Source organism: Emydura macquarii, unplaced genomic scaffold (genome assembly GCF_026122565.2).
Source record: "Emydura macquarii macquarii isolate MOO-44397 ecotype Brisbane River unplaced genomic scaffold, CSIRO-AGI_Emac_v2 contig_2676, whole genome shotgun sequence".
In the NCBI taxonomy this organism is placed as follows: Eukaryota; Metazoa; Chordata; order Testudines; family Chelidae; genus Emydura; species Emydura macquarii.
Window position 1 is genome coordinate 25,739,973 of NW_027132813.1, and position 23,239 is coordinate 25,763,211.

General features: G+C 37.0%; 1 protein-coding gene across 2 annotated transcripts in view; it reads right to left on the minus strand.

The window, feature by feature from the left end:
* Window positions 1–1,476: 1,476 nt before the first annotated feature.
* Window positions 1,477–23,239, minus strand: part of SRBD1 (S1 RNA binding domain 1) — a 212,456-nt gene continuing 190,693 nt past the window's right edge. For both annotated transcript variants that reach the window (XM_067565079.1, XM_067565080.1), the window contains 3 exons: window positions 21,132–21,308; window positions 8,157–8,341; window positions 1,477–2,522 (listed from right to left, as the gene is read on the minus strand). In XM_067565079.1, coding sequence (XP_067421180.1) covers window positions 2,233–2,522; window positions 8,157–8,341; window positions 21,132–21,308 — 652 coding nt within the window. In that variant the 3' untranslated portion in view covers window positions 1,477–2,232. The remainder of the gene's footprint in view (window positions 2,523–8,156; window positions 8,342–21,131; window positions 21,309–23,239) is intronic.

Consider the following 23,239-nt stretch of genomic DNA (forward strand, 5'->3'; position numbering starts at 1 on the left):
GCACTTACAAAAACAGATCAAAATCTCTGCATTTAATTACAAATATCTAGTTTTACCAAGTTTTATCTTATAAAGTATGGGAATTGAGCAAGAAATTTCTAGGGGAGGAGCCCTAGCTATCTGACAATATTAGACTGTATTCCGTGATCCATATGAAAGTTTCAGAGAAAAACTAATATTTAAGTAACAAACTTTCACTGAACTATATAGCTATTTTTTACTCTTCTCCTCCTGATAAGGGTAGTATACATCCATAAATCTTTAGGGTTAATTTTGCTCAATTCCATAAATAGCATTCTTTCTAAAAGTGAGTCATAGTGATCTTGGTCTTTCTTGGGAAGTCATTTCAGACTGCATCATATTAGATGTTACTGAATTTGATGTCAATCATTATTAGTACTTTGGAAATTCTCTTTAGCCACTTTTGTAGCATTTAGATCAATAATTTATTGCCTTGTATAAATTACAAAGAACTCACCTGTCCTCTTTTTCAACGGGTGTGTATTGTGGGGTTTGTTTGGGTTTTTTTTAAAACTAATTTTATGTTTTCAGGTGCAAGTTTCCATTCATTGTAAGAGAGTGAGGGACCAGTAAAACCAGATCCTTTATTAATCGACAGTGCTGACAGCCCCAAAGTTAGTTTTTTCACACCATCCTGCTAATCATGACCTCAACCTTAATCTGAAGAACTATCCTACATATGAAGAGTGGGAGGTAATTTATACCTCCCTTCCTGTGGAACAGATTACTTTGGCAGTCATCCCAGTTCATTTAGGAGTCCATTTCCATCAAACAAAACTGTTTGCAATGTGCTCTGTGCTACTTAAATCCAACTCATGATGACTTACTTCAGCCATAAAATCAAAATGGGATGGGGAAGAAAGTACAGATTAAATGAATGGCTCACTGATTACCCTCCTGCAACAGGGTTCTCAAGCTCTAACCTCATTAAGATCACTTGATATCAGACAACTAGAGATTTTATCACTGTCACTTAGTTTTTATTTATGTATTTTTTCCTGAGTAGACATTTCAAGTAACAACGTACCAAGGGTTGTGGTGGATTCTCCATCCTTGACTATTTTTAAATCAAGACCGGATGTTTTTCTGAAACATACGTTTTAAGAATTATTTTGGGGAAGTTCTACAGCCTGTGTCATACAGGAGGTCGCAATGGCCCCATTCTGGCCTTGGAATCTATGACTGACCTGATCCTACCAGGTTCTGAACACCTCTATGAAGTACTGAGCACCCTCTTGTCCCATAGCTTCTGCTGAAAATATTATCTGAAGCTTCAGCTAGTGAAAAAACAATTACAATAAAGTGACATGATGTTCTGACAAGCACGTCCTCACAGTTATCCTTCCTAAAACGGAATAATGTTGGTGCACAAACAGTGGTTGTTGGGAAAAGACAGGGATTGCTCAGGGATTGTGCAAATAGTTTATGTAATTAGAACACTGAAAAAAGTGGACCAGAAAGTTTTTTTATTATGTACAGATACAGAGAAAAGTAAACCAAATCTTTTTGCAACTTTTTGAGCAAATTTCCTTAAAACAATAGAGGTACCTGACAGTTTTAATTGATACGGTAAATTGTCCAAGCAATACCCAAAAAATTTACACTATAGCACAAATAAAAGTAGCAAATTTCTGATCCAATTAACATATCCAGATTTTAGTATTATGTGTTGCTGTTCTTCCTTGGTCTAATCTTGACGTGATTTCAACACCAGAGGGCATTTTTAAGCTTCTATTTTAGCTACTATCAAGGTCCACTTTTAATCCCTCCTTAAGAAAACACCATGAAAACAGGCCACACAAGTGGCTGTTTTTCAGTATGAAAGAGCATGGCTGAATCTGCTAGCTGCATGGACCAAAAGTGGGTTGAGAGAGCAAATCTTGCACAAAAGAAAACAGGTAAGAAAACAGATCTGCCTGGCAGCGCATTGAGATATCACTTATTCTGCAAAGAGAAGGCATTTAGCCTAATAAGAGGGTGAAAGTCACTTCAGGGGTGGTGTTAAAGTGTCAAAGTGACTGTTAATGGGAGGGAGCTTAGAGAGTTCTGGAAAAGTTTCAGGAATTAAAAAGTGAGACTGAAGAAAATAAATTGGATTAATTCCTTCATTTCCATTTTACTCAGTAAATGCTTGAACTGCAACCATTAGAACCTGGGTGACAACACTTAACCTTTTAAAAAGAAATAAAAGTCTTATCAGTGGTGAAAAACTCATAAAACACGAATAAGGTCCAATGTTATCCTTGATCGAGGGATATCAATATTGAGCACTTTAACTTCCACTCTTTCTCCAGGGCCCAACCCGAGACTTCTTCTCTTCTTGGCTTTAGAAAGTTTTGTTTCTGTTATGTTCCTAATTGGAATTAACCCTGACTTACCAACACCAATATCAACAAAAACTCCAAAGAGAGTAGCATTCTCTACTTTTCCAGTCAGAATAGTGCCAACGCTCAAGTCTTCAAGACAAACTATGCTTCTCTTGAAATCAGGTTTATCAAAATCTGTCATAAAAAACAAGAGATGAAAATCAAGCCTCTGAAATAAGATATTGGCAAGACAACAGTACAATTAAACTTGTGCTGTGGATCATCCTCCTACTTTCAGAAACCACCTTAAAATAGCTCCAGGATTTCCAATACAGTTTCATTTGGCTTTCATATAAGCACCACCTCTACCAATCAACTGATTTTTTTTTCTATTTTGTTAGTTCCTTGGCAGGTCACTCATCCAATATTATACTATATGGAGAACTAGGTATAGTGAAACCTATGGTAAGTCCCCCAAGGGACTAACAAAAATTGGTTGCCTGGTAGGGTTTTTAATTAATGCAAACAGAGTACCAAAAACCACATAAGCATTTGCTTGGGAGAAGGGTTGTCTCTTGCAGGTGGTCCTTAGCACAGATTTTTAATTATACACATGGTTATATTTCAGTGCACCTAAGTGTACATAGTAAAGTGAATATTCAATTAAGTAGTCTGGTGATACCACTAAGCAAAAGGAAAGTCACTCAAATGGCTTATTCATATCACCATATCTCAAAGATGGCCCTTTATGCGCTCTACTGACTTATCCCAGTTTGACACCAGTGTAATTCTACTAACTTCATGGGAGTCGCGCCTCATTTTCAATGATGAGAGTGGAGAATCAGACCCAGGTACTTCTAAATGCACCATGTTGATATATTCAAGTTCATATAGTATCCATATATAATGAATAGGGTTTTTTTTCTCCTACTACTCTCATTTGTTGATTGTTCACCAAAGCCTCTTTCCTTTTGCACCAGCCTTGATACCTGCCCTTCCGCCCTCCTCTACAGCTGTCTTTCCTCGTCCTGATGCACTAAGCTGCTTAGCTTAGTACAGATAATATACTCAATTTACCAGTGAGAGATTCTAAACTCTTACCTGTGAGCATAAAAGTTAGACTGGGATTTTAATTTTTTTCCATTTTGTCTTTTAAAAAATAAAACACAAGTTCAGGGCCTAAAGCCAAAGCTCACTGAATGGGAGTTGGTGCGACTGCAGTGCACTTTGGATCAGGCCCTAATATATTACCCAAACTGGTGATGGCAGCAGTAGCCTCTGCATGACATCGAAGTTTCCACTGAAGGAATGCACCTAATTACCTGGCTCCAAGTAACTCCAATTTCTTGACTCAATTAATCCTTTTGTAATATTACACAGTGCAGAGGCTTTTCAATGTAAAAAGAAACTAACTAGCTGCACAGGACTCTGGCAGGGATGAGACTAGGGCCATGTCTACACTTCCACTTATGCTGGCTTATGTCGCTCAGGGCTGTGAAAAAAAATCACTCCCCTGGGCGACATAAATTTCACCGGCGTTAAGTGGCAGCGTGAACAGCGCTGTTTGCGGGAGAGCTTCTCCCACTGACATAGCTACCGCCACTCGTTGAGTTGGTTTTATTATGTCGACGGGATGAGCAATTTTATAGCAGTGCAGCTGCATCAGTACAACTGTGCCATTGTAAGCTCACTAGTGTAGACATGGCACTACACTACATGACAGTTACTTGACCAGTCATTTAATTTCTTCTCTAAGTTAGCTCCTTTGTGCAATACTCTATGAGATTTACTCCCTGAGGAGTATCTTGATTACAAGAACATTTTAAAATAGATATTTTCAATTCAAACTGAGGGGAGCACTTAGGAAAACTAAAATAAAAGAAATAAGATATAACAAATGGAAGAAAGGGGAAGTTAATAGTAATGAATATAAATTAGAAGCCTGGAATTTTTGAAAATCGATTAAGGAAGCAACAAGACAAGGAGAAATCTATGGCCAGCAGAGGTAAGGATGATAAGAAAGAGTTTTTTAATGTATATTAGGAACAAAAAGAATCCTGACAATGTTGTTAGTCCATTACTAAATGGAAATGGCAGGATTATCAATAATAATGCAGAAAAGGCAAAATTGTTCAATAAATATTTCTGCTCTGTTTGGGAAAAAACCAGATAATGTAGTCATATCATTTAACACTCTTTCCATTCCACTAGCATCTCAGGAGAATGTTAAACAGCAGCTACTAAAATCAGACATTTTTAAATCAGCAGGTCCAGAGACCTTTCATCCAAGCATTTTAAAAGAACTGGCTGAGGAGCTCCCTGGACCATAAATGTTGATTTTTAATAAGACTTGGAATACTGGGGAAGTTACAGAAGACTGGAAGAAAGCTAATGTTGTGCCAGTATTTAAAAAGGGTCAACGAGATGATCTGGGTAATTATAGGCCTGTCAGTCTGATATTTATCCCAAGCAAGATAATGGAGAGGCTGATACGGGACTTGATTAATCAAGAAGTAAAGGAGTGATGAAGTTAACACAAATCAAAATTTATTTAAAATAGACCCGGTCAAATTAACTTGATCTATTCTGATGAGATTAAGAGTTGTAACATACTTAAACTTCTATAAGGCGATTGACTTGGTACCACATGACCTTTTTATTAAAAAACCAGAAAGATATAAAATTAAAATGGCACACATTAAATGGATTAAAAGATGGTTAACTGATAGATCTCAAAACGTAACTGTAAACAGGCAATCATCAATGAATGGGTGCATTTTTAGTGGAATCCTTCAGGATTAGTTGTTGGCCCCACGCTATTTAACATTTTTATTAATGACCTGGAAGAAAACAAAATCATCACAGATAAAGTTTGCAGATGACACAAAAATTGAAAGAGTGGTAAATAGTGAGGAAGACAGGTCACTGACACAAAGAAATCTGGATTGATTGGTAAACTGGCACTAGCAATTCAGCTTTTTAGTATGGCTAAATGTAAATCTAGGAACAAAGAATATAGGACATACTTACAAAACAGGGAACTCTATTCTGGGAAGCAGTGACTGAAAAAAATGTGGGGGTCATAATGGATAATCAACAGAACATGAACTCCTAGTGCGATGCTGTGGCCAAAAAGGCTAATGCAATCCTTTGATGCATAATCAGGGGAATCTCGAGTAGCAGTAGAGAGGTTATTTTACCTCCACATTTGGCACTGGTGTGACCATTGCTGGAATGTTGTGTTCAGTTCTGGCACCCAAACAACTCAAAAAGGGTATTGATAAATTGGAGAGGGGTTCAGAGGAAAGCCACGTGAATGATTAAAGGATTGGAAAACATGTCATAGTGAAAGACTCAAGAAGCTCAATATATTTATCTTAACAAAGAGAAGGTTAAGGGGTGACTTGATTACAGTCTATGGGGAACAAATATTTAATAATGGGCTTTTCAAATTAGCAGAGAAAGGCTTAATACAATCCAATGGTTGGAAGTTGAAGCTAGACAAATTCAGACTGGAAATAATAATAAACCATAATAAGCAACCAGGCGGTATTCATCCAAGAGTCCTGAAGTAACTCAAATATGAAATTGCAGACCAGCTAACTGTAGTATGTAACCTATCGTTTAAATCAACCTCTGTACCAGATGACTGTCAGATGGCGAACATAAAGCTGATTTTAAAAAAAGGCTCCAGACCCAATCCTGGCAATTAAAGACCACTAAGCCTAACTTCAGTACCAGGCAAATTGGTTGAAACTGTAGTCAAGAACAGAATTATCAGACACATAGAATGTGATATTTTGGGGAAGAGTGAACATGGCTTTTCAAAAGGGAAATCATGCCTAACTAATATATTAGATTATTCTTTGAGGGCCTTTGACAAGTTCCCTCACTAAGGGCTCTTAAGCAAAGTAATCAGTCATGGGAAAAGAGGGAAAGTCCTCCCATGGATCAATTACTGCTTAAAGATAGGAAACAAGGATACGAATAAATGGTCAGTTTAGTGGAGAGAGTTAAAGAATGGGATTCCTCAAGGATCTGTACCAGGACCAGTTCTGTTCAACATATTCATAAATAATCTGGAACAAGGGGTAAACAGTGAGCTGGCAAAGTTTGCAAATGATATAAAATTACTCAGAATAGTCCAGTCCAAAGCTGACTGCAAAGAGTTACAAAGGGATCTCACAATACTGGGTAACTGGGCAACAAACAGCAGATGAAATTCAATGTTAAAATACAAAGTAATGCACATTGGAAAACATAATCCCAAATATACATACAAAATATTGGGATCTAAATTATCTGTTACCATTCAGGAAAGAGATCTTGGAGTCATCAGGAATAGTTATCTGAAAACATCTGCTCAATGTGCAGTGACAGTGAACAAAGCTAAGAGAATGTTAAGAACCATTAGGAAAGGGATAGATAATAAGACAGAAAATATCATAATGCTACTATATAAATCCATATTACACCCACACTTGAACACTGAATGCAGTTCTGGTCTCCTCATCTCAAAAAAAGATACATTAGAACTGAGAAAAGTACAGAGACGGACAACAAAAATGATCACGGGAATGGAACAGCTTCCATGTGAGGAGAGATTAAAAAGACGGACTGTTCAGGTTAGAAAAGAGACATAATATATGGGGATATAAGAGGTCTGTAAAATCATGAATGGTGTGGATAAAGTGAATAGAGAAGTGTTATATATATATATATACCCTTCACAAGAACCAATGGTCACCCAATGAAATCAATAGGCAGCAGGTTTAAAACAAAGGAAGTACTTTTTCACACAATGCACACTTAATCTGTGGAATTAATTGCCAGGTTATGGTGTTGTGAAGGCCAAAAGAATAGCTGGGTTTAAAAAAGAATTAGATAAATTCATGGAGGATAGGTCTATCAATGGCTATTAGCCAAGATGGTCAGGGATGCAATTCTATGCTCCCCATGCGTCCCTTCATATCTGACTGCCAGAAGCTGGTACTGGACAACAGGGGATGGATCATTCGATAAATAGCCCTGTTCTGTTCATACCTTCTGAAGCATCTGGCACCTGCCACTGTTAGAAGACAGGATACCAGGCTTGATGAACCATTGGTCTGACCCAGTATGGCCGTTCTTAAGGTGAAAATTTTTGAGAGAGAGAGTAATAACTGTTATTATTACATGCCTGTATTTTTGTTGCCTATCTTTATCTCTTGCAGTTGTGAGAGGATAGAACATATCTAGCGGTAAGGTTCATTAAACAACATCACCTCCAGATATATCCACACCTTCCTCACTCTCCCTCACCCCAAATTGTTTTGCCCTGCTGTGAAGATTTAACCAGTGATGGGTCATGAGCCATGTACTCCAATTAAACTTTTATCCGGGGACTGTGTGACTCAAACTTCTAATAAATCAGAATTTTACATTCCTATTCTATAGATCTTTATTACTATTGTTTTTAGTCTAGTCTCATGCTTCTCCCACGATGATAGCCAACAGTAGATTTAATCAGTATAGAGTCAACATATTACAACTGTCTTGTCTGTTAAAAGCCATGCAGCCCACCTTCCTATGGCTCAAAAGGTCATGATTTAAGACAGGATTCACACTCCTTAATTACCGGGCCAGCAAATACTATCCGACTGACTGAGTGCTGGAGTACATTCTTCTCTGTTAGACAAGATAAAGGGAGGGAGTCAGTTGACCTACACATTCACTAAATCTACTGCTAGCTTAGAAGAAAACTTGCAGTTTAAAAAATGGAATCCAGAACATTCTAAATTTCAGACTACAACAAAACTACCTTCATAAAGCAAGGCATTCAATTTTTACCTGTTCGGAAGTCAAAGCCTTCAGGTTGAGTCAGACCATCAATGATTATTTGCAGTGTGTGTACTGTTGTTGTTAGTCTTTTTGCTGCTCCTTCTATTCCTTCTTTTTGAATTACAGTGTTTACTTTCTGTTGCATATCAGGTTTTCCTATATCATTTGGGTTTCCTCCTATGTATGTTAAAAACCTTGAAAGTTAAAACAAAAAAGACAATAACCTGTAAGATCAGTAGAGATATTTGTACAGGAGGACAAAATCTTGCCATGTTTAAAGTTCAAGCTATTTTTGAGCTCTTACATGCACAAAAACATCTTGTTTTTAAAAAGTAACAGTAAGAAAAGCATATTTTCTTTCATATTTGCATAACTCAAACATTCTGCACTTTTTAATTCACTTTTGAGCTGAGACCAAGCATGTAAAGTTTGAGTCTAAAATAACTTTTTCTAAAGGATATGAATGACTGAATACAAGGTTCAGAATAGAATCCACTTCTCCGGCTTAACTTTAGGACCTGCTATCCATGAACCCTATTATTTCCAAAATGGTTTCCTATATTAATGATGATTCACTTTATCTCAAAATTAATTAATTAAATCTTGACAGAAAAAGACATATCTTACCACAAAAATTCCCTCAAAATGTGAAATTTTCAATTTGTAATTCTTTTCATGTGTCTTTTAATTAATTAAATTAAAATGAAAACACAGTGAAGATAATATAACATTTGTGAATCTTAAAGAAGTACGAAGACTGTTCTCTTGTTCTGAAGTTTATAATTTAAAAAAGAGGATGAAAAAGCCTATCACAGCTGCATATAAAAGTCGGGCAATTATAATTAAGTTGTCAGATACTAACAGAATAAAGTCACACAATGATCACTATTTAACTGATGTATTTTCTAGCCCACCAAATCAAGAAATTGCATATGATGCCTTAATTATCTAAGGCTGAAAGTAAATGCATTATATTAAATAATAAAGATACACACACCCTGACCATAGTTCTTGGGTTTTGAATTCTACAGTAGAGACATACACAATGCACAAGAGCATAGTTTATTTATATGCACAGATATTGAAGAGAATTAGCTGATGAATATGCTCAAAAGAAAGCATACATTTTTATGCTGTTTTACTTAACATTTATTTTAGCAGTGACAATAGCTAAATATGCTCAATACCAATAAAAGGATGAGAAATTTAAAATGAGCTATTTTTAAATACTTTTTATACTATGAAAAACAACAATGCAATATTATGTTTATTAAATGAAGCCATCAGTCCTTTTCTCAAAACTATTCACCACAGATTGCCTAGTTTTGGTGTCCAGCAAATAGACTTATTTTACCAAACAGAACCCTATTCTTTCAGAGTTCACACGAGGTTTGATTTTGTCTGTTCTTTATGAAGGTGCACAGTAGGGCAAAGGGAAGGAACAAGAATTCTTCCCCTGTCCTAGCATGTTCTCCATAGCAGCCAGGCACAACTGCAGCCCTTGTGCACAAGGATTCACAGGGACTGCTACCTCCATCCTCCCTCCAAGAGTCCATGGCCCTGTCCCACACCTCTGCATCGGCCTGTAGAACAGAACCTGCACATAGGATGGGGAAGAATGGGAGTATGCTGCACTTCACAAAGGGTTGTAGTAACCGGCACACCCCCTGCACAACAGGAGTAGGAGGCATTTTGTCCCCCAAGACAATGTAACTCCCACAACCTCAAGGTGGTGCTGCTGTGGGTTCTCTGGACTGGTGGGGAAAAGAAGTGGATCTTTTAATGGTCCCATTCCCCTTGGGAGTTGGATGAGAAGGCATCACCTGAGCTGTTGGGCCTGAACACCTGGGGAAAGGTATATAGACCTTGTCTCCCCTCACACCCAGCCAGATTAGCACCTCCAACCCCTGGGGTTGTTGGTCTGCTGTTGGCATTGTGCTAGTCACCTTTTTGGGGACTGGGAAGGAATTTATCCCACACTGAAGGATTGGCTAGGGCTTGGGTGGGTTATTTGGGGGGTTGTTTTGCTTTCCCCTTAGGAGCTCTGGACCCTGGGGTAGGTCAGGAGGTAAGGTTTGAGTTGTTACAACTTAGCAGGTGTTCAGTGCAGGTACTTATTCCATAGGGAGTCCGGTTCCCTCTTAAACTGCACCTGGAAGTGGAGTTAGGGGTAGGCATCCCCTAAAGAATCTGGGGAACAGAACTGGGCTCCTAATGCCTCCTGGTAAAGGGAGGAGACAATCCCCTTTCACCAGCTAAGCACAAAGCTGGATGCTGGGGGACCAGCTGGAGAGGAGAGAGGGAGCTAATGGCAGTCCTACAATAGGCAGAAAAGATTACAGATGGAATCATGACCAGCACTGCATGAATTATGGCCGTATACTTCCCAGATGAGTTACGTTAATAAAATTGTGGCCTAATTAAAACACACCCTTTGCATCTTGTCTTTCTTCTTCCTGCGTGTTCTGGACAATGCATTCATCCTGGCATTCCCCTGAAGCAGTGCAACACCTCCACTCTACTTCCAATGCAGGGCTGTGCCTTAAAGGCACAATTGAGATAAGTATTTTGTTCAGCAAGAAGTATTATATTTCTTCTACCTGAGGGGGTCTAATTGACAACATAATTGATGGCCTTCCTCTTATGTAGCCTATCTTTGCATCTTAGGTTTAGTTTTCTGCTATTAAGATAAGCTAATGTGTGAATCATTGACTTCTTCCCTTGAAACCAAAGACACTGTACTTCTGATGATGCAGTTGAATTTCAAGCGGAAAATGCCCTCTGTTCAGTTACTATGAATGCATGCTTTTGTGTTCGTGGGACAGCTACATCATTTTCAGAGGAGAGTTGAAGAGATTATTATATATCAGTCTCATTACTATACAGTGTTGCAAATCTTAAACTGATATTCATCATGGGATCAATTTATTTTCCCTTTCAGAAAATGAAAATGAAGGAATATTAATAAAGGTAAACAGCTAAACGCCTATTGACTTTAATGGGACTGGGAATTTCACCCCAGAACAGGAAATCAAGATTTAGAAATTTTACTCCCAATTCTTCTACTGATTTACTATGTGACCATGGTCAATTCAGCTACACTGTGTTTCTCAGGTGAAATGTGTATAATGACCCCCACCTCACAGAGATAGCTTATGTAAAGGAATACTGTAGGTTTATAAAGTATATTCCTAAATGATTTTTTTCTAGATACAAGTAGCACCTAAGATTCCTACAATTTAAAATTATTAGATAAGGTTATTTTCTCTGTTTTTCAGGTTACTCTTGTATTTGACAGCACTTTGAGTATAATTAGTTTCACAGCTTCCGTCCTGTAGTCTGTTTCAATCAGCTTCCTCTATTCATGGGGCTCTTTCACACAGTAACAAGGGACAGAACAGCACTAAAAAAATTAATAATTAGAAAACGTGGCTACAAAACCACTAAAACTGGCACAAGAATTCTGTGACAGCTTCGTTAATTTTTTTTAACCAAACAGATTTCAACTTTTAGTGTCACTTTACTATTTCTAAAGCATTTTAACTGGTTGGATAATAAGGTAAAGTATCAAAGCAAATGCAATTTCTACCAACATCATTATTATGGTTCACATAACCATATTTTTGTTTTAGACATATTCATTTAAACAAATGCTAATTTTACCTAATCTACAGACTATATCCAAAAGTAGCAGCACTACCAAAATGATAACAGACGTACTCTTCTCCCTCTAGAGGAAAAGAACATTAATAGTAACTGTATAGATAGTACTGAAAATGTGTGCAGGTCTATGCAGCGTGCTTCTCACAGCATAGCTAAGAGAGAGCTGCTGACCGTTAAGTGTTGAAAGATAGACAGTGCCACACCAGAACACCAGTGACAGGCAACAGCTGTCTGAGCTTTGACTGACATGGCAGATGTAACATGACAATCCCTACAAAAAGCCCAGCCTTCTGACTCAACGTTCTAAATAATGTATGCTTTACAGAGCAGACCTATAAACAAGTCTGCTGACATTTGTGCACTTGGCTTTATTTTACCACAAATGGAAATTCAGCTTGAGTACCTTCAAGTAACATTTTTTTCACCATTAGAATTCCACAGAAGTGCATTCAATATTGTAAATCCATAACAGGGCACATTTCACTGTTTGTAAATGTAACCACATGGAACATTCACAGATGTACAAAAAATTATGTACAGAGCTTTCAAATGTGTGGATAATGTAATCAGGATGTACAGTACTGTGTGCAGATTTTCGAAAGAAAAACAGTTAGTAGAAATAGGACACTGAGAAAAACCAGGAGCCTGATCCTTAAATCCTTATTCAGACAAGTAATTTTTGGTTTTGGAATTCCATTTCATTCCATTCATACTTGTACGACTAAGGATTACTCACAGGAGTAAGGATGGTAAGAGTCAGGTCCTAAATTAACAATCATAGTACCTGAATCATTTAATACTATTAGGGTCAAGAACAGCAATTTGGTCACAGTTCAGGAACATATTTAAACACACGCCTAACTTTAAGCATGAAACTTACCACTAACCTCAATGGAACTATTCATGTTCTTAAAATTAGGCATCTGCTTAAGTATCTTCCTGAACTGGGGGTCTTTTCAGATGAACTTGTCTTTGCCTAAATTCATTTCATTAACAGCTCATAATACTGACAGCTATGACAAAACCAGAATCTCTGTAGTATTATAAAAATGCCCAACACCAAAACACGTAAGTATCTTTAATAGAAACAATAAAATTCTTACTTTAGAGATTCTCACTCCTTTAGGTCCTAATGAGAAACTACATGCTAAAATATTTTCATATAAAGATATTACTTAATGATTATAGTGATTACAGATGTAATTTTTTTAAAGAGTGTTTAATCTGGTTACATATTTCATATATCATTTTTCACTCAAACACTTGCGTCTTGAGGGCATTCAGAAGTAAAATCAATATAAAGCACAAAGCTCCCACTCAGCAGTAATGCATTATATTGATCATCTCTATTTTTAAATGTCATTGTTAAGAACAAAGTTAAATGCTCTCTTCTTTAAAAAACTTTCTTGGGGTTACTGCGAGGTCAGAAAAAATATAGTCAGAAAAGAAAGACTATGAAATGGTTAGAAAAAATAATAATAGACTGTGTGAGGAGCAAACCCCCTTACTTTGGTTTTAGTTATGTTAAACAATCTGGATAACATAACTTTGAAATAATAATTTTAACAAGTTTGTAATTGACAGTTCCAATCTGCAAAAAAAAAAGCAAATTATAGACTCCCATAATAAACCATCTCCCCTCTTCTGAGTATTTTCTTGTGTATACATATGGGTAAAGTAACAAGTTGTAATTAGTAGTTAAATATATTGTTTAGCAGCAGCTACCATCTCTCTATAAAATCCAATAATATTAAAAAGTTCCCTAAAAATTGATATGTGAAAGGTGAGATTTTTCATAATTTTGATCGGTCTTATAAAGGAGGATATATTGCCCACTTTTCCTCAGATACTGAATGTTTGAGTTAATGATGAATCTTCTTCATATAAAGGAATGTCAACTAAAGTAAAGCTACCAGGATCTTGTTTAAAAACATCAAAACATACCACTCAAAAAGTTCTACAGCAACCTTTCATTTCTACAGCAGCCTTTGGGATGTTACAGAATATGCAGAAAATAGTCATGGCTAAGTCACTGATGTTTTCATTTAATATATAATTTCATCCATCTTACTCAGATAAAGTAAGAAAAGTAACATAGATGTAACAAATAAGCACATCATGGTCTCTTAACATACACATCTGCATAAAATTATAACACAGACCTTGCTGTGCTTAAAGAATATGCAAATTTCTGAGCAGAATACAAAGATCATTAGAAAAAGAAAAACATAGTTCCAGCAGAGATTTGCAGTGCATTTAAAAACTATTGCTGAACAACAAGAAGCTTCTTTGTGATATACAGTAGTTCTTAAAGCTACAAAAGGGTTTTAGTCACAGTCATTCTGTTTTATGTAATCATTTCCAGCAATGCGATTTAAGAGCTGAGAGTACTGGGTTCGTTACATTAAAGCAACATGATATGCCATTACATCTTGTCACAGTGCACACATGAATTAATGGTGATGCAATACTACCACTTCAAAAACAAAACTTTGTACTAGCATGTGCTTAGTTAGATAAAATGTATATGTTTGCCAGTACCAAATAAAGTTAAACTATGTGGATCAAACAGTTTTAAATATCTAGTAACAGGGTCAAGTAAAAAAAGCTTTTAGTCAGAATGCAAATTTAAGAATGTTGCAGTGTTGCTTTCCCTAACAATATAAATCCTCAATATTTCAACTACCTTGGATTATATGAATGTCATGTAGTATTTGTGTACTACTCTAAGCTAATTGGTTGCTGAGTCCAAAATTAATTTTCTTAGAAATAATTATGGCTTTTAACTGAAATAGACAAATACAGGTATAGTTATTATGCTGTACTGTAGGCATTTTGCTATGACACAGTAGTTACACCGTAGTTTTGCTTTTGGATACTTCTAACTACCGTTATTTCATCTAATCAGATATCCAGAAGGTTAACTACATGACAGAAAGTAATTACAGTGTAAATATAATATTAATACATGTATGTTTAGACTCCAAATGCATTAAGTGTAATACAAAATAGATAATAATAAGTTTCAATCGTGTAGTTGATTAGTGGTTATTAATTATTCAAGAAGTTCAACCATAATAACTACTAGAGCTGGACCAAAACTCCAAATTTTTTTTTCTTTCAAGAATTCTAGCTGCTTCTCATCCAACTTTTTTGACCAGCTTTAGTAATTATATTGTAATTGTAGTGTAATTACAATCACTGCGATAAAATATACCCCCAAAATAAGACTTGTAAAATATATATATACAATGTAAAAATATATATTTTAAATTATATATATGTTGAGGCCAACATTTTCAAAAACAGGGTCTCTATAACCAGGCAACTAAATTATTATTCAGGCACCTAAATAAACAACCTGATTTACAGAAGTGCTAAGAATCAAATATTTCCCACAGCACTGAATGGTCCTAATTCAGCAAGTGCTTAAGTATTTTGCTGATTTGGGGCCAATTGCAACCACTGAGTGATCAGCACTTTTGAAAATCAAGACACTTATTTAGGTACCTAAATAAGGAGATATTCATGTTATATTTTTGAAAATATTGGCCTGAAAATCTGTACCTTGAGGTTAGTAGCACTTATCATTAGATGCATACTCTGCCTCATAATGTGCACCTTTCAGTTCCTAAAAGTAAGAGATTTACTCCTATAAAAGATTTTCAGGACGGTGCGCATTATATTAATGAATCCAAATAGGGTCATGGGGGGGAAAATACACTTATTTTTCTCCTTAAACAACTAAGGGCACATTCACTGCACAATCTGGAAAGTCACAATGTTAGCCAAAGATTTTGTCTAGTTTAATTTGAAAAACCTTATTATTTATTATAGTACCATGCAAAATGTGCTATGCAATGTACAAAGAAATAGCAAAGGGTAATTGTCTGCAGGGGTTATCCCTTCTTGTATGAGAAAATATCTTGTATGAGAAAATAACAAAAATGTTATTGTACTAAAAAGTTTTCATGTGAAATTGTTTATTTTTAAACAAAATAAGCCGATAGTTTTTATCCATCACTCCTATCCAAATTATTCAGAGGCACCAGCCCACATTACAGATTTATGATAGACAAAATTATCTATCATCAAAACGATGTTTTTCAGATACAGAATTCCACCAAAATTTGAGACCACTAATTTTCTTTCTTCTGAAATACTTTAGTGCTTAAAAGTTAAAGAGGATTTTGTTGTTGTTGTTTTAAAATTTGGTTAAAAAATTGTTTCCAAGTGCTGACTGCTTGTTTCAGACCAGAGCCCATTTTATGACTGATTTAGAAACCCCTGAAAAATAGGGGGTTTCATAATGGAAATGCTGATGAAATCTTTACTAAAACAGCACAAATGGTGCTGATATAATTGATTTATGGCATTAAGTCTTTTTAACTCAAAATCTGTACAACTACTGAAAAATAACTGGAAAACATTTTAGCGACAATTTAATATGCTATACAGATTATCAAAACGTTTGCTGCTCACACTGTCAAAGCCTTGCTTTGTGATGAATTCTAATCAAACATGGGAACATGTTCAAATATTCTGAATTAAAAAAACCAAGAAAACAAAGAAATAACCTCATATATCTTAAAAACCCGAGGAATTTCTGCATAAACCCTTTGCAGGCAGCATATTTTCCTGCAAAGCTTTTATGTCTCTGAAAAGTCTATTTGTGAACACCCGCTTATACTGGCAGATCCTCCTCCATACAATACATACAGAATATACAAGGTATCCAGTTTCTAAAGACATATTGTAAAAGAGCTGCTAGGAAAACTAAGGAAACATTTAGGAAGTTCTCTGAAGTTTGAACCAGGTAACAGCCATATGCTTATAACCTGAGACTTTAGAAGGATATATATATACATATCCATTCATGGAAAATACTCATTGATAAAAAAGGATGACAACCAGCATGTGTATATGATGTACACAGTGTGCAATATCTGGCATGCAGGTTATATTTCAGTGAGACTGACATTTTAGGAATCTTGTGCCACTGTTTATAAACAGGGTTTAAAGATGTGGTTTAGCATCAGGCAGGTGGGAATCTCCTTTTGCAAATTATACAATTGCAAGACTTTGTCTAGTATAAGCTGATATTACTTAATGTGGTTGGCTACATACTGAGAGTGATTTCTTTTAAATGTATTTACAGGATTGCTTAAAGTAAAGATTTATGCCTCAACCATATTTTGTGTATCTATAATACTCTGTTATCAACATTCAGGTTTTGATTCAACAAAACACTTAATCACATGCTTAATATTAAGCACATGCTTATGTCTCATTGAAATCAAGTGTCTGAAGTTAAGTGCTTTGCTGAATTGGACCTCATCTGCGTGTTATTCTAAGATGTGATTATTTATGTTTAGATCACATCTTTAAAATTTGCTGAGGAAAGGGCTAGGGATGCCTGTCACTAGAGTGGAATCAATTGCTAATGGCCAAGTATTTCAGCTTTTATGCTGAAACACTGCAACAGGTAACTGAATTTCACCCCCTAAGGAGCCAGCGCTAAGGGCAGGAGATTGCAAGTTATGATCCCCTGGGAGATGGTAACAGAAAATTTTGCTTTCCGAGGAGGGAGCCAGGAGAAAAAAGGTGGACTTCCCAATCTCTACTTTCTGCCATTGAACATTTGCCTCTGTACTCTCTCTTCAATTACCTCCCTGGTTTGCCAGCGTTCACAGTTCCGATTCCATTAGGGGGATTGCACCCAGTTTTCCCAAGATGGGTCATTAGAGGAAGGAGGCTGAGGAAGATAGTGGAAATTCAGTTCCTTGGCACAGCATCCTACCATTTGCCAGTACAGTGAAAAGAAGTTTGGGTTCCATTTTATTATACAATATTCAGAATAAGTACATGTATTTTACAGATTGTGAGAAGTCTTGTGATATTATTGTTCTTTTATTTATTTCATGGCAGAATTCCCAGAAGCACCACGTTTACTCTTGCAAGCTTTTCTACCAAACAACAGGATTGATCTCTATCTGCATATGGGAAAAACCCTCACTCAACTCTATCAGAGAAAAATACAGTTGCGGTGAAATGAGTTTCAGTTTTATAGACAAATTAAACCTCTGATTTTAATCTTCATCCAATGTTCTCCATGGCTCTAGTGCACATTAGGGATTTACCATATACAAATTAACCATGAAAATCTTGTTGATCTATAGCAGAGTTCCAAAGTTTTTTTGAAATGATCAACATCTTCAAAAACAAAATTAGTTTCCAGGTAATGTCTTTCATTGACTTCAACAGGGCTACTTATATCAGGAAGGCAAGCAGAATTTAGCCCATTATCCTTCAGTTGCTTTTTTTCCATGAACATAGATTCAGCAATGAGAATTATGCCTTAAGTGTGATCCAGACTAGTTCCACTGACATCAAGGGGCTTTGGATAAGGCTCCATATACTTAACAATGTTGAAGCATAAATTATTAGTAGAATTGTATCCTTAAACTTTATTTACTCAACACACTTGAATGAGTCTGGAAAAGCTGTTTCATGAATTCTGCTAAATTACACAATTTACAAACCTAACTTTAAAGTACTGTTTTCTTTATAAGCCTTAAGAATACAGATTAAAAAAAAAGGAAAATTATAAACACTAATATTTAAACCGTATTAAAGTTGTGACATAAATGGCCAGAAGTCAGGAAATAATGTTAATAGTATAATTAAGACCCACATCACCTATTTAGATTAGAGAAGAATATACAAGGAGCCCTTCAGGAAACAGACGTACAGTCATTTCTGTGTGTGTGGAATACAACAGATATTTAACAGTATGCACTACACCACCATACAACAAAATAGGACAGAAAATAAAAAATAGCATACCTTTATTCTTATTTACCATTAGCAGAGACAGCGGCTTTTGCCACCTCAACAACTGTCTATAGATCAAAAGACCCGGTTGATGACAGCCATTAACACATCCCAGCATAACACTATTACACCCAGCTCTCCTCAGCTAATCCTCCCAACATAGTTTAGAAATACTAACATCCTGAAACAGTAAGAAAGGGAAAAAATTGTGGTGGGTGGAATGGGAGGGAAAACACAGTCCCTGACATGGGGTGGGGCAGGGAGAGTGTGAAGCACACAGAGCCCCTGGCAGGGAGAGAACAGGGGACCCCATTATGGGAGGTAAGGAGAAGTGGGGGACAAATACAGAGCCTCTAGGGAGGGGAAAATGGGAAGCCCTAGTACTGGGGAAAGGGACACACACACAGAGCCCCTGGAAGGCAGGAGGGGATGAGGTAGGGTCCCTGAAATAGAATGGGATGGGAGGATCACACACAGAGAGGGGAATGAAGGAATCCAAGGAACCCCTAGTGTCTCCAATGCAGTTGGCCTACAGAAACAAACAAGTGTGTGCTGAGTGCAACCCTCTAGTAAGTTATATTAGAAGTGCCAAGTACTGTATTAGTAGCATGACAGTCTTACATTACTTTAAATATGAGATATGATCTTATATAGTCTGTCCAAAATTATCTAACTTTAAATGTTATTTATTGCATTTAACCATCTTACTTAACACAGAAAACACAAACTTCTTGTTCCCAGACACAGGGATACCAAAGAGTTCACAAGCACCCCAAAACATCTAACTGCCAGTGAAATTAATTCCAGTATAGTTTACGAAAAGTACCTGTTCACCCCAATCAATTTACAAAATAAATAGGCACTATCTAGTTTATAGGAGTAGATAATGTTTTCTCACAAAGACAGCAGAGCCTAATTTCAACCACAGGGTGATGATAGAGAAGATCACATCTTAAGTTAGCATTTACCAGCTGCTTTGCCACCTAACAAGGGAGGCACACATGGTCTCTGAATTACTGTTTTTTGTAACCTACAAGAAAAAACATTTTCCTCTCTCAGCCAAAGGTCCCATGGTAAAACTCCCCAGCATTTGGAATTTAATATACACATTTTACTTAGCACATGGTAAGATAAGAATTTAATTTGAAAGGTAATGACATACACACACACATATGTATACACATACACAAATATATACACATTTATTTATGTTAGTGGTCAATCTTTATTGACCAAAGAAAGTCTGTTTCATTTAGAAGGAAATCACTCTTATGCTTAGACTAGCCAACAAATTAGCACACTACATTAATATGTAATTGGTGATGCTTTATTACATAGCATAGCTTGAATTACATTTAAATGATACTACTTTTAAGAATAAAGAAAACCATGGTTCGATTACCTTTAAGCAAAGACTGTACGGAGATAAGAATCCACAATAAATGCAGTATTAACTAGACACTTTTTCTCTTAATTTGCTTTGCAAAAGCCAAGTTACATATACCTGAAATGAGGTCTTCCGGATTACAGTGTAAACTTCTCTTAATCCGAATTTATTACTAACAAATCACAGATACATGAAACACTGTTGATGGCTCCTCTTTGCTCTCATAAATAGTAAGGTGATGCAGGTTCCACTGAGATCAACAGAATTTTAAGCAAGGCTGGGCAAAATCAGAGACACTGAAGTGTGTTTGCCAGGTATAAAATGGTCATATCCAGCTGCAGTACCACCCAGTTTAACTTCCACATATTTCCTGAAAAGAATTCTAACTTACTACTACCATCACGCGGTGGCATTGCAGAAGAATTTAAAGGTATGGAGAAATATAGAAGGGAAATAACACTGCACACAAAAAAAATTAGGTTACAAAAAAATGCAAACACTGTCTTTTGATTTATTCCCATAATATACAAAATGGGACTGGGTCAAAGCCACATTTTTCAGATTTACAGAACAATCAGCAGTTTATCAAGCAGATAATCTGAATAGTATGGGATGTGGCATATGGGAGCTGGCATATGGAAGGAAAGGGGCTCAGTACTGGGGGCAAGATGGTGGGATTCACATTTGGAAAAAAAAGTGAGGGGGCTAGTGGAGAGAAAATGTGCTAGTATTTTAATATCTGACATGTCCAAAGGTATAGTTCACTAGTGCAGTTTGTGTGTTCTAGGTAAACTTTGGAACAAGTTTTCCTCACTGAAATAAATTTACAAGAACAAACAATATTTAATTTTCTGAAAATAACCTTTTTTGAAAAATGTGAAAACAAAGGGACAAACAAACTGATTTCAAGTCCTTCGTTCACATGAGAACTTCCCTCTTCTGGGGAAGGGTGAGATTAACACACACATACATTAACACATATGTATTTTGGCTCCCCTACAGTTTAACAAACAGATTTCTCCATTATGTCAGAAAAATCACTGCTCACTGTTTAAAAACACTAATTCCATAAACTGTTCAGACACACTCCCATCGCTTACCTCTTTGCAATGTCATATGATTCTGGGTGGATACAAGTTTGGTCCAAAGGGTTTGGCTGTACTACAGCATTTGCTGCTGGTTTGCTCTTCTTTTTGCCCTGTTTTTCGTTCATGACTTGAACACCTGCTTTACTCATAAACGCATGACCTTCTGCTGCAAGCTCAGTTTGCCGACTGCTGTCAAAATTCAAAAAGAGACATAGTTCTTCGTATAAGACGACCCTTAAACTGTGCCCACACACACACAGTGATCAGCTTTTGCAATTTGTTCATTCCATAAAGATTTAGCCCTTAATCACTGATTTTTTTTTAAAAGTACAAAGATGAGATTGTCTTCTGGCTCTTTCGCATGGGAAAGACAGGGTAAAACGAAATATGATACTCAATACAAATTTTCAGAACGTGAACATAGGAGCCTTTGTTAAGAAGCATTAAAACAGTACAGCATTCACAAGCCCACTTAAAAAGTTAATCTTTGGGAAGCGTGTCCTTCTGTTCCATCAAACTGCTGCGCAATGCAAGGATTATATGGTCACAGGCAACAGAAAATAGGAACAAATGAAACAAACAATACCACATTGATTTACCATATTAAATTAGAGTAGAGGACTTCATGGAAATAAGAATGATACCTGGTGCTAAACTCAAGATAATTGACTCCCAGCTTGGCCATAGACTATATTTCTTTGGGCATGGGATGCTGTGAGGACTACTTCATTAATATTTGTAAAACTTTAAGATCTGCAGATGGAAAGCACTGTAGAAGTGGGAGCATCTATATACCATAAATTGAACAGGATATTTTGTCATCCTGTAGAGCCAAATACTACACAATATCTTACACAATATATTACTCAGATTATTAAAGATCTGAATGATGGGGTGGATCGCACCTTCAGCAAGTTCGCAGATGATGCTCAGCTGGGAGGAGTGATAGATACCCTGGAGGGTAGGGATAGGATACAGAGTGACCTAGACAAATTGGAGGATTGGACCAAAAGAAATCTAATGAGGATCAATCAGGACAAGTGCAGAGTTCTACACTTAGGACAGAAGAATCCCAAACATTGCTCCAGACTGGGGACCGACCAGCTAAGCAGCAGTTCTGCAGAAAAGGACCTGAGGGTTACAGTGGAAGAGAAGCTGGATATGAGTCAACAATGTGGTGTTGTTGCCAAGAAGACTAACGGCATATTGGGCTGCATTCGTAGGAGCACTGCCAGCAGATTGAGGGAAGTGATCATTCCCCTCTATTCAGCACTGGTGAGGCCATATCTGGAGTAGTGTGTCCAGTTTTGAGCTCCCCCACTACAGACAGGATGTGGACAAAATGGAGAAAGTCCAGCGGAGGGCAACAAAAACGATTAGGGGTCTGAGACACATGACTTAGGAGGAGAGACTGAAGGAACTGGGTTTATTTAGTCTGCGGAAGAGAAGAATGAGGGGGTATTTGACAGCAGTCTTCAACTACCTGAAAGGGGGTTCCAAATAGGATGGAGCTAGGCTTCTTCTCAGTGGTGGCAGATGACAGAACAAGGAGCAATGATCTCAAGTTGCAGTGGGGGCGGTCTAAGTTGGATATTAGGAAGAACTTTTTCACTAGGAGGGTGGTGAAGCACTGGAATGGGTTACCTAGAGAGGTGGTGGAATCCCCATCTTTAGGGATTTTTAAGGCCCGATTTGACAAAGCCATGGCTGGAATGAGTTAGTTGGGGTTGGTCCTGCTTTGAGCAGAGGGTTGGACTAGATGACCTCCTGAGGTCCCTTCCAACCCTAATCTTCTATGATTACTGTTTAGAAGTCTATCTCCCAGAGAAATACACCTATGGTGATACTATGGGCTGCAGTCCAGAATTTGCAGCCAAGAGGTGGAGGTGGGGAGCCTAAAATCACCTTTGTGCCCTCCCAATCCTGGGAGCTCCCCAGGTGTAATTTAGACAACCCTATAGGAGGAGTGCTACCCAGAATCTCTGCAAAGCTGCATGCTGTAGCCCTGCCAATCACACATCCTCTTACCCCCAGCCATGGTCCCCATGCTGTGTCTTGTAAGGGAGTCCTTTGGAGGATAGCCTAGAGCTGTCTGTCTCAGTTCTGTGCCAGGGGAATTC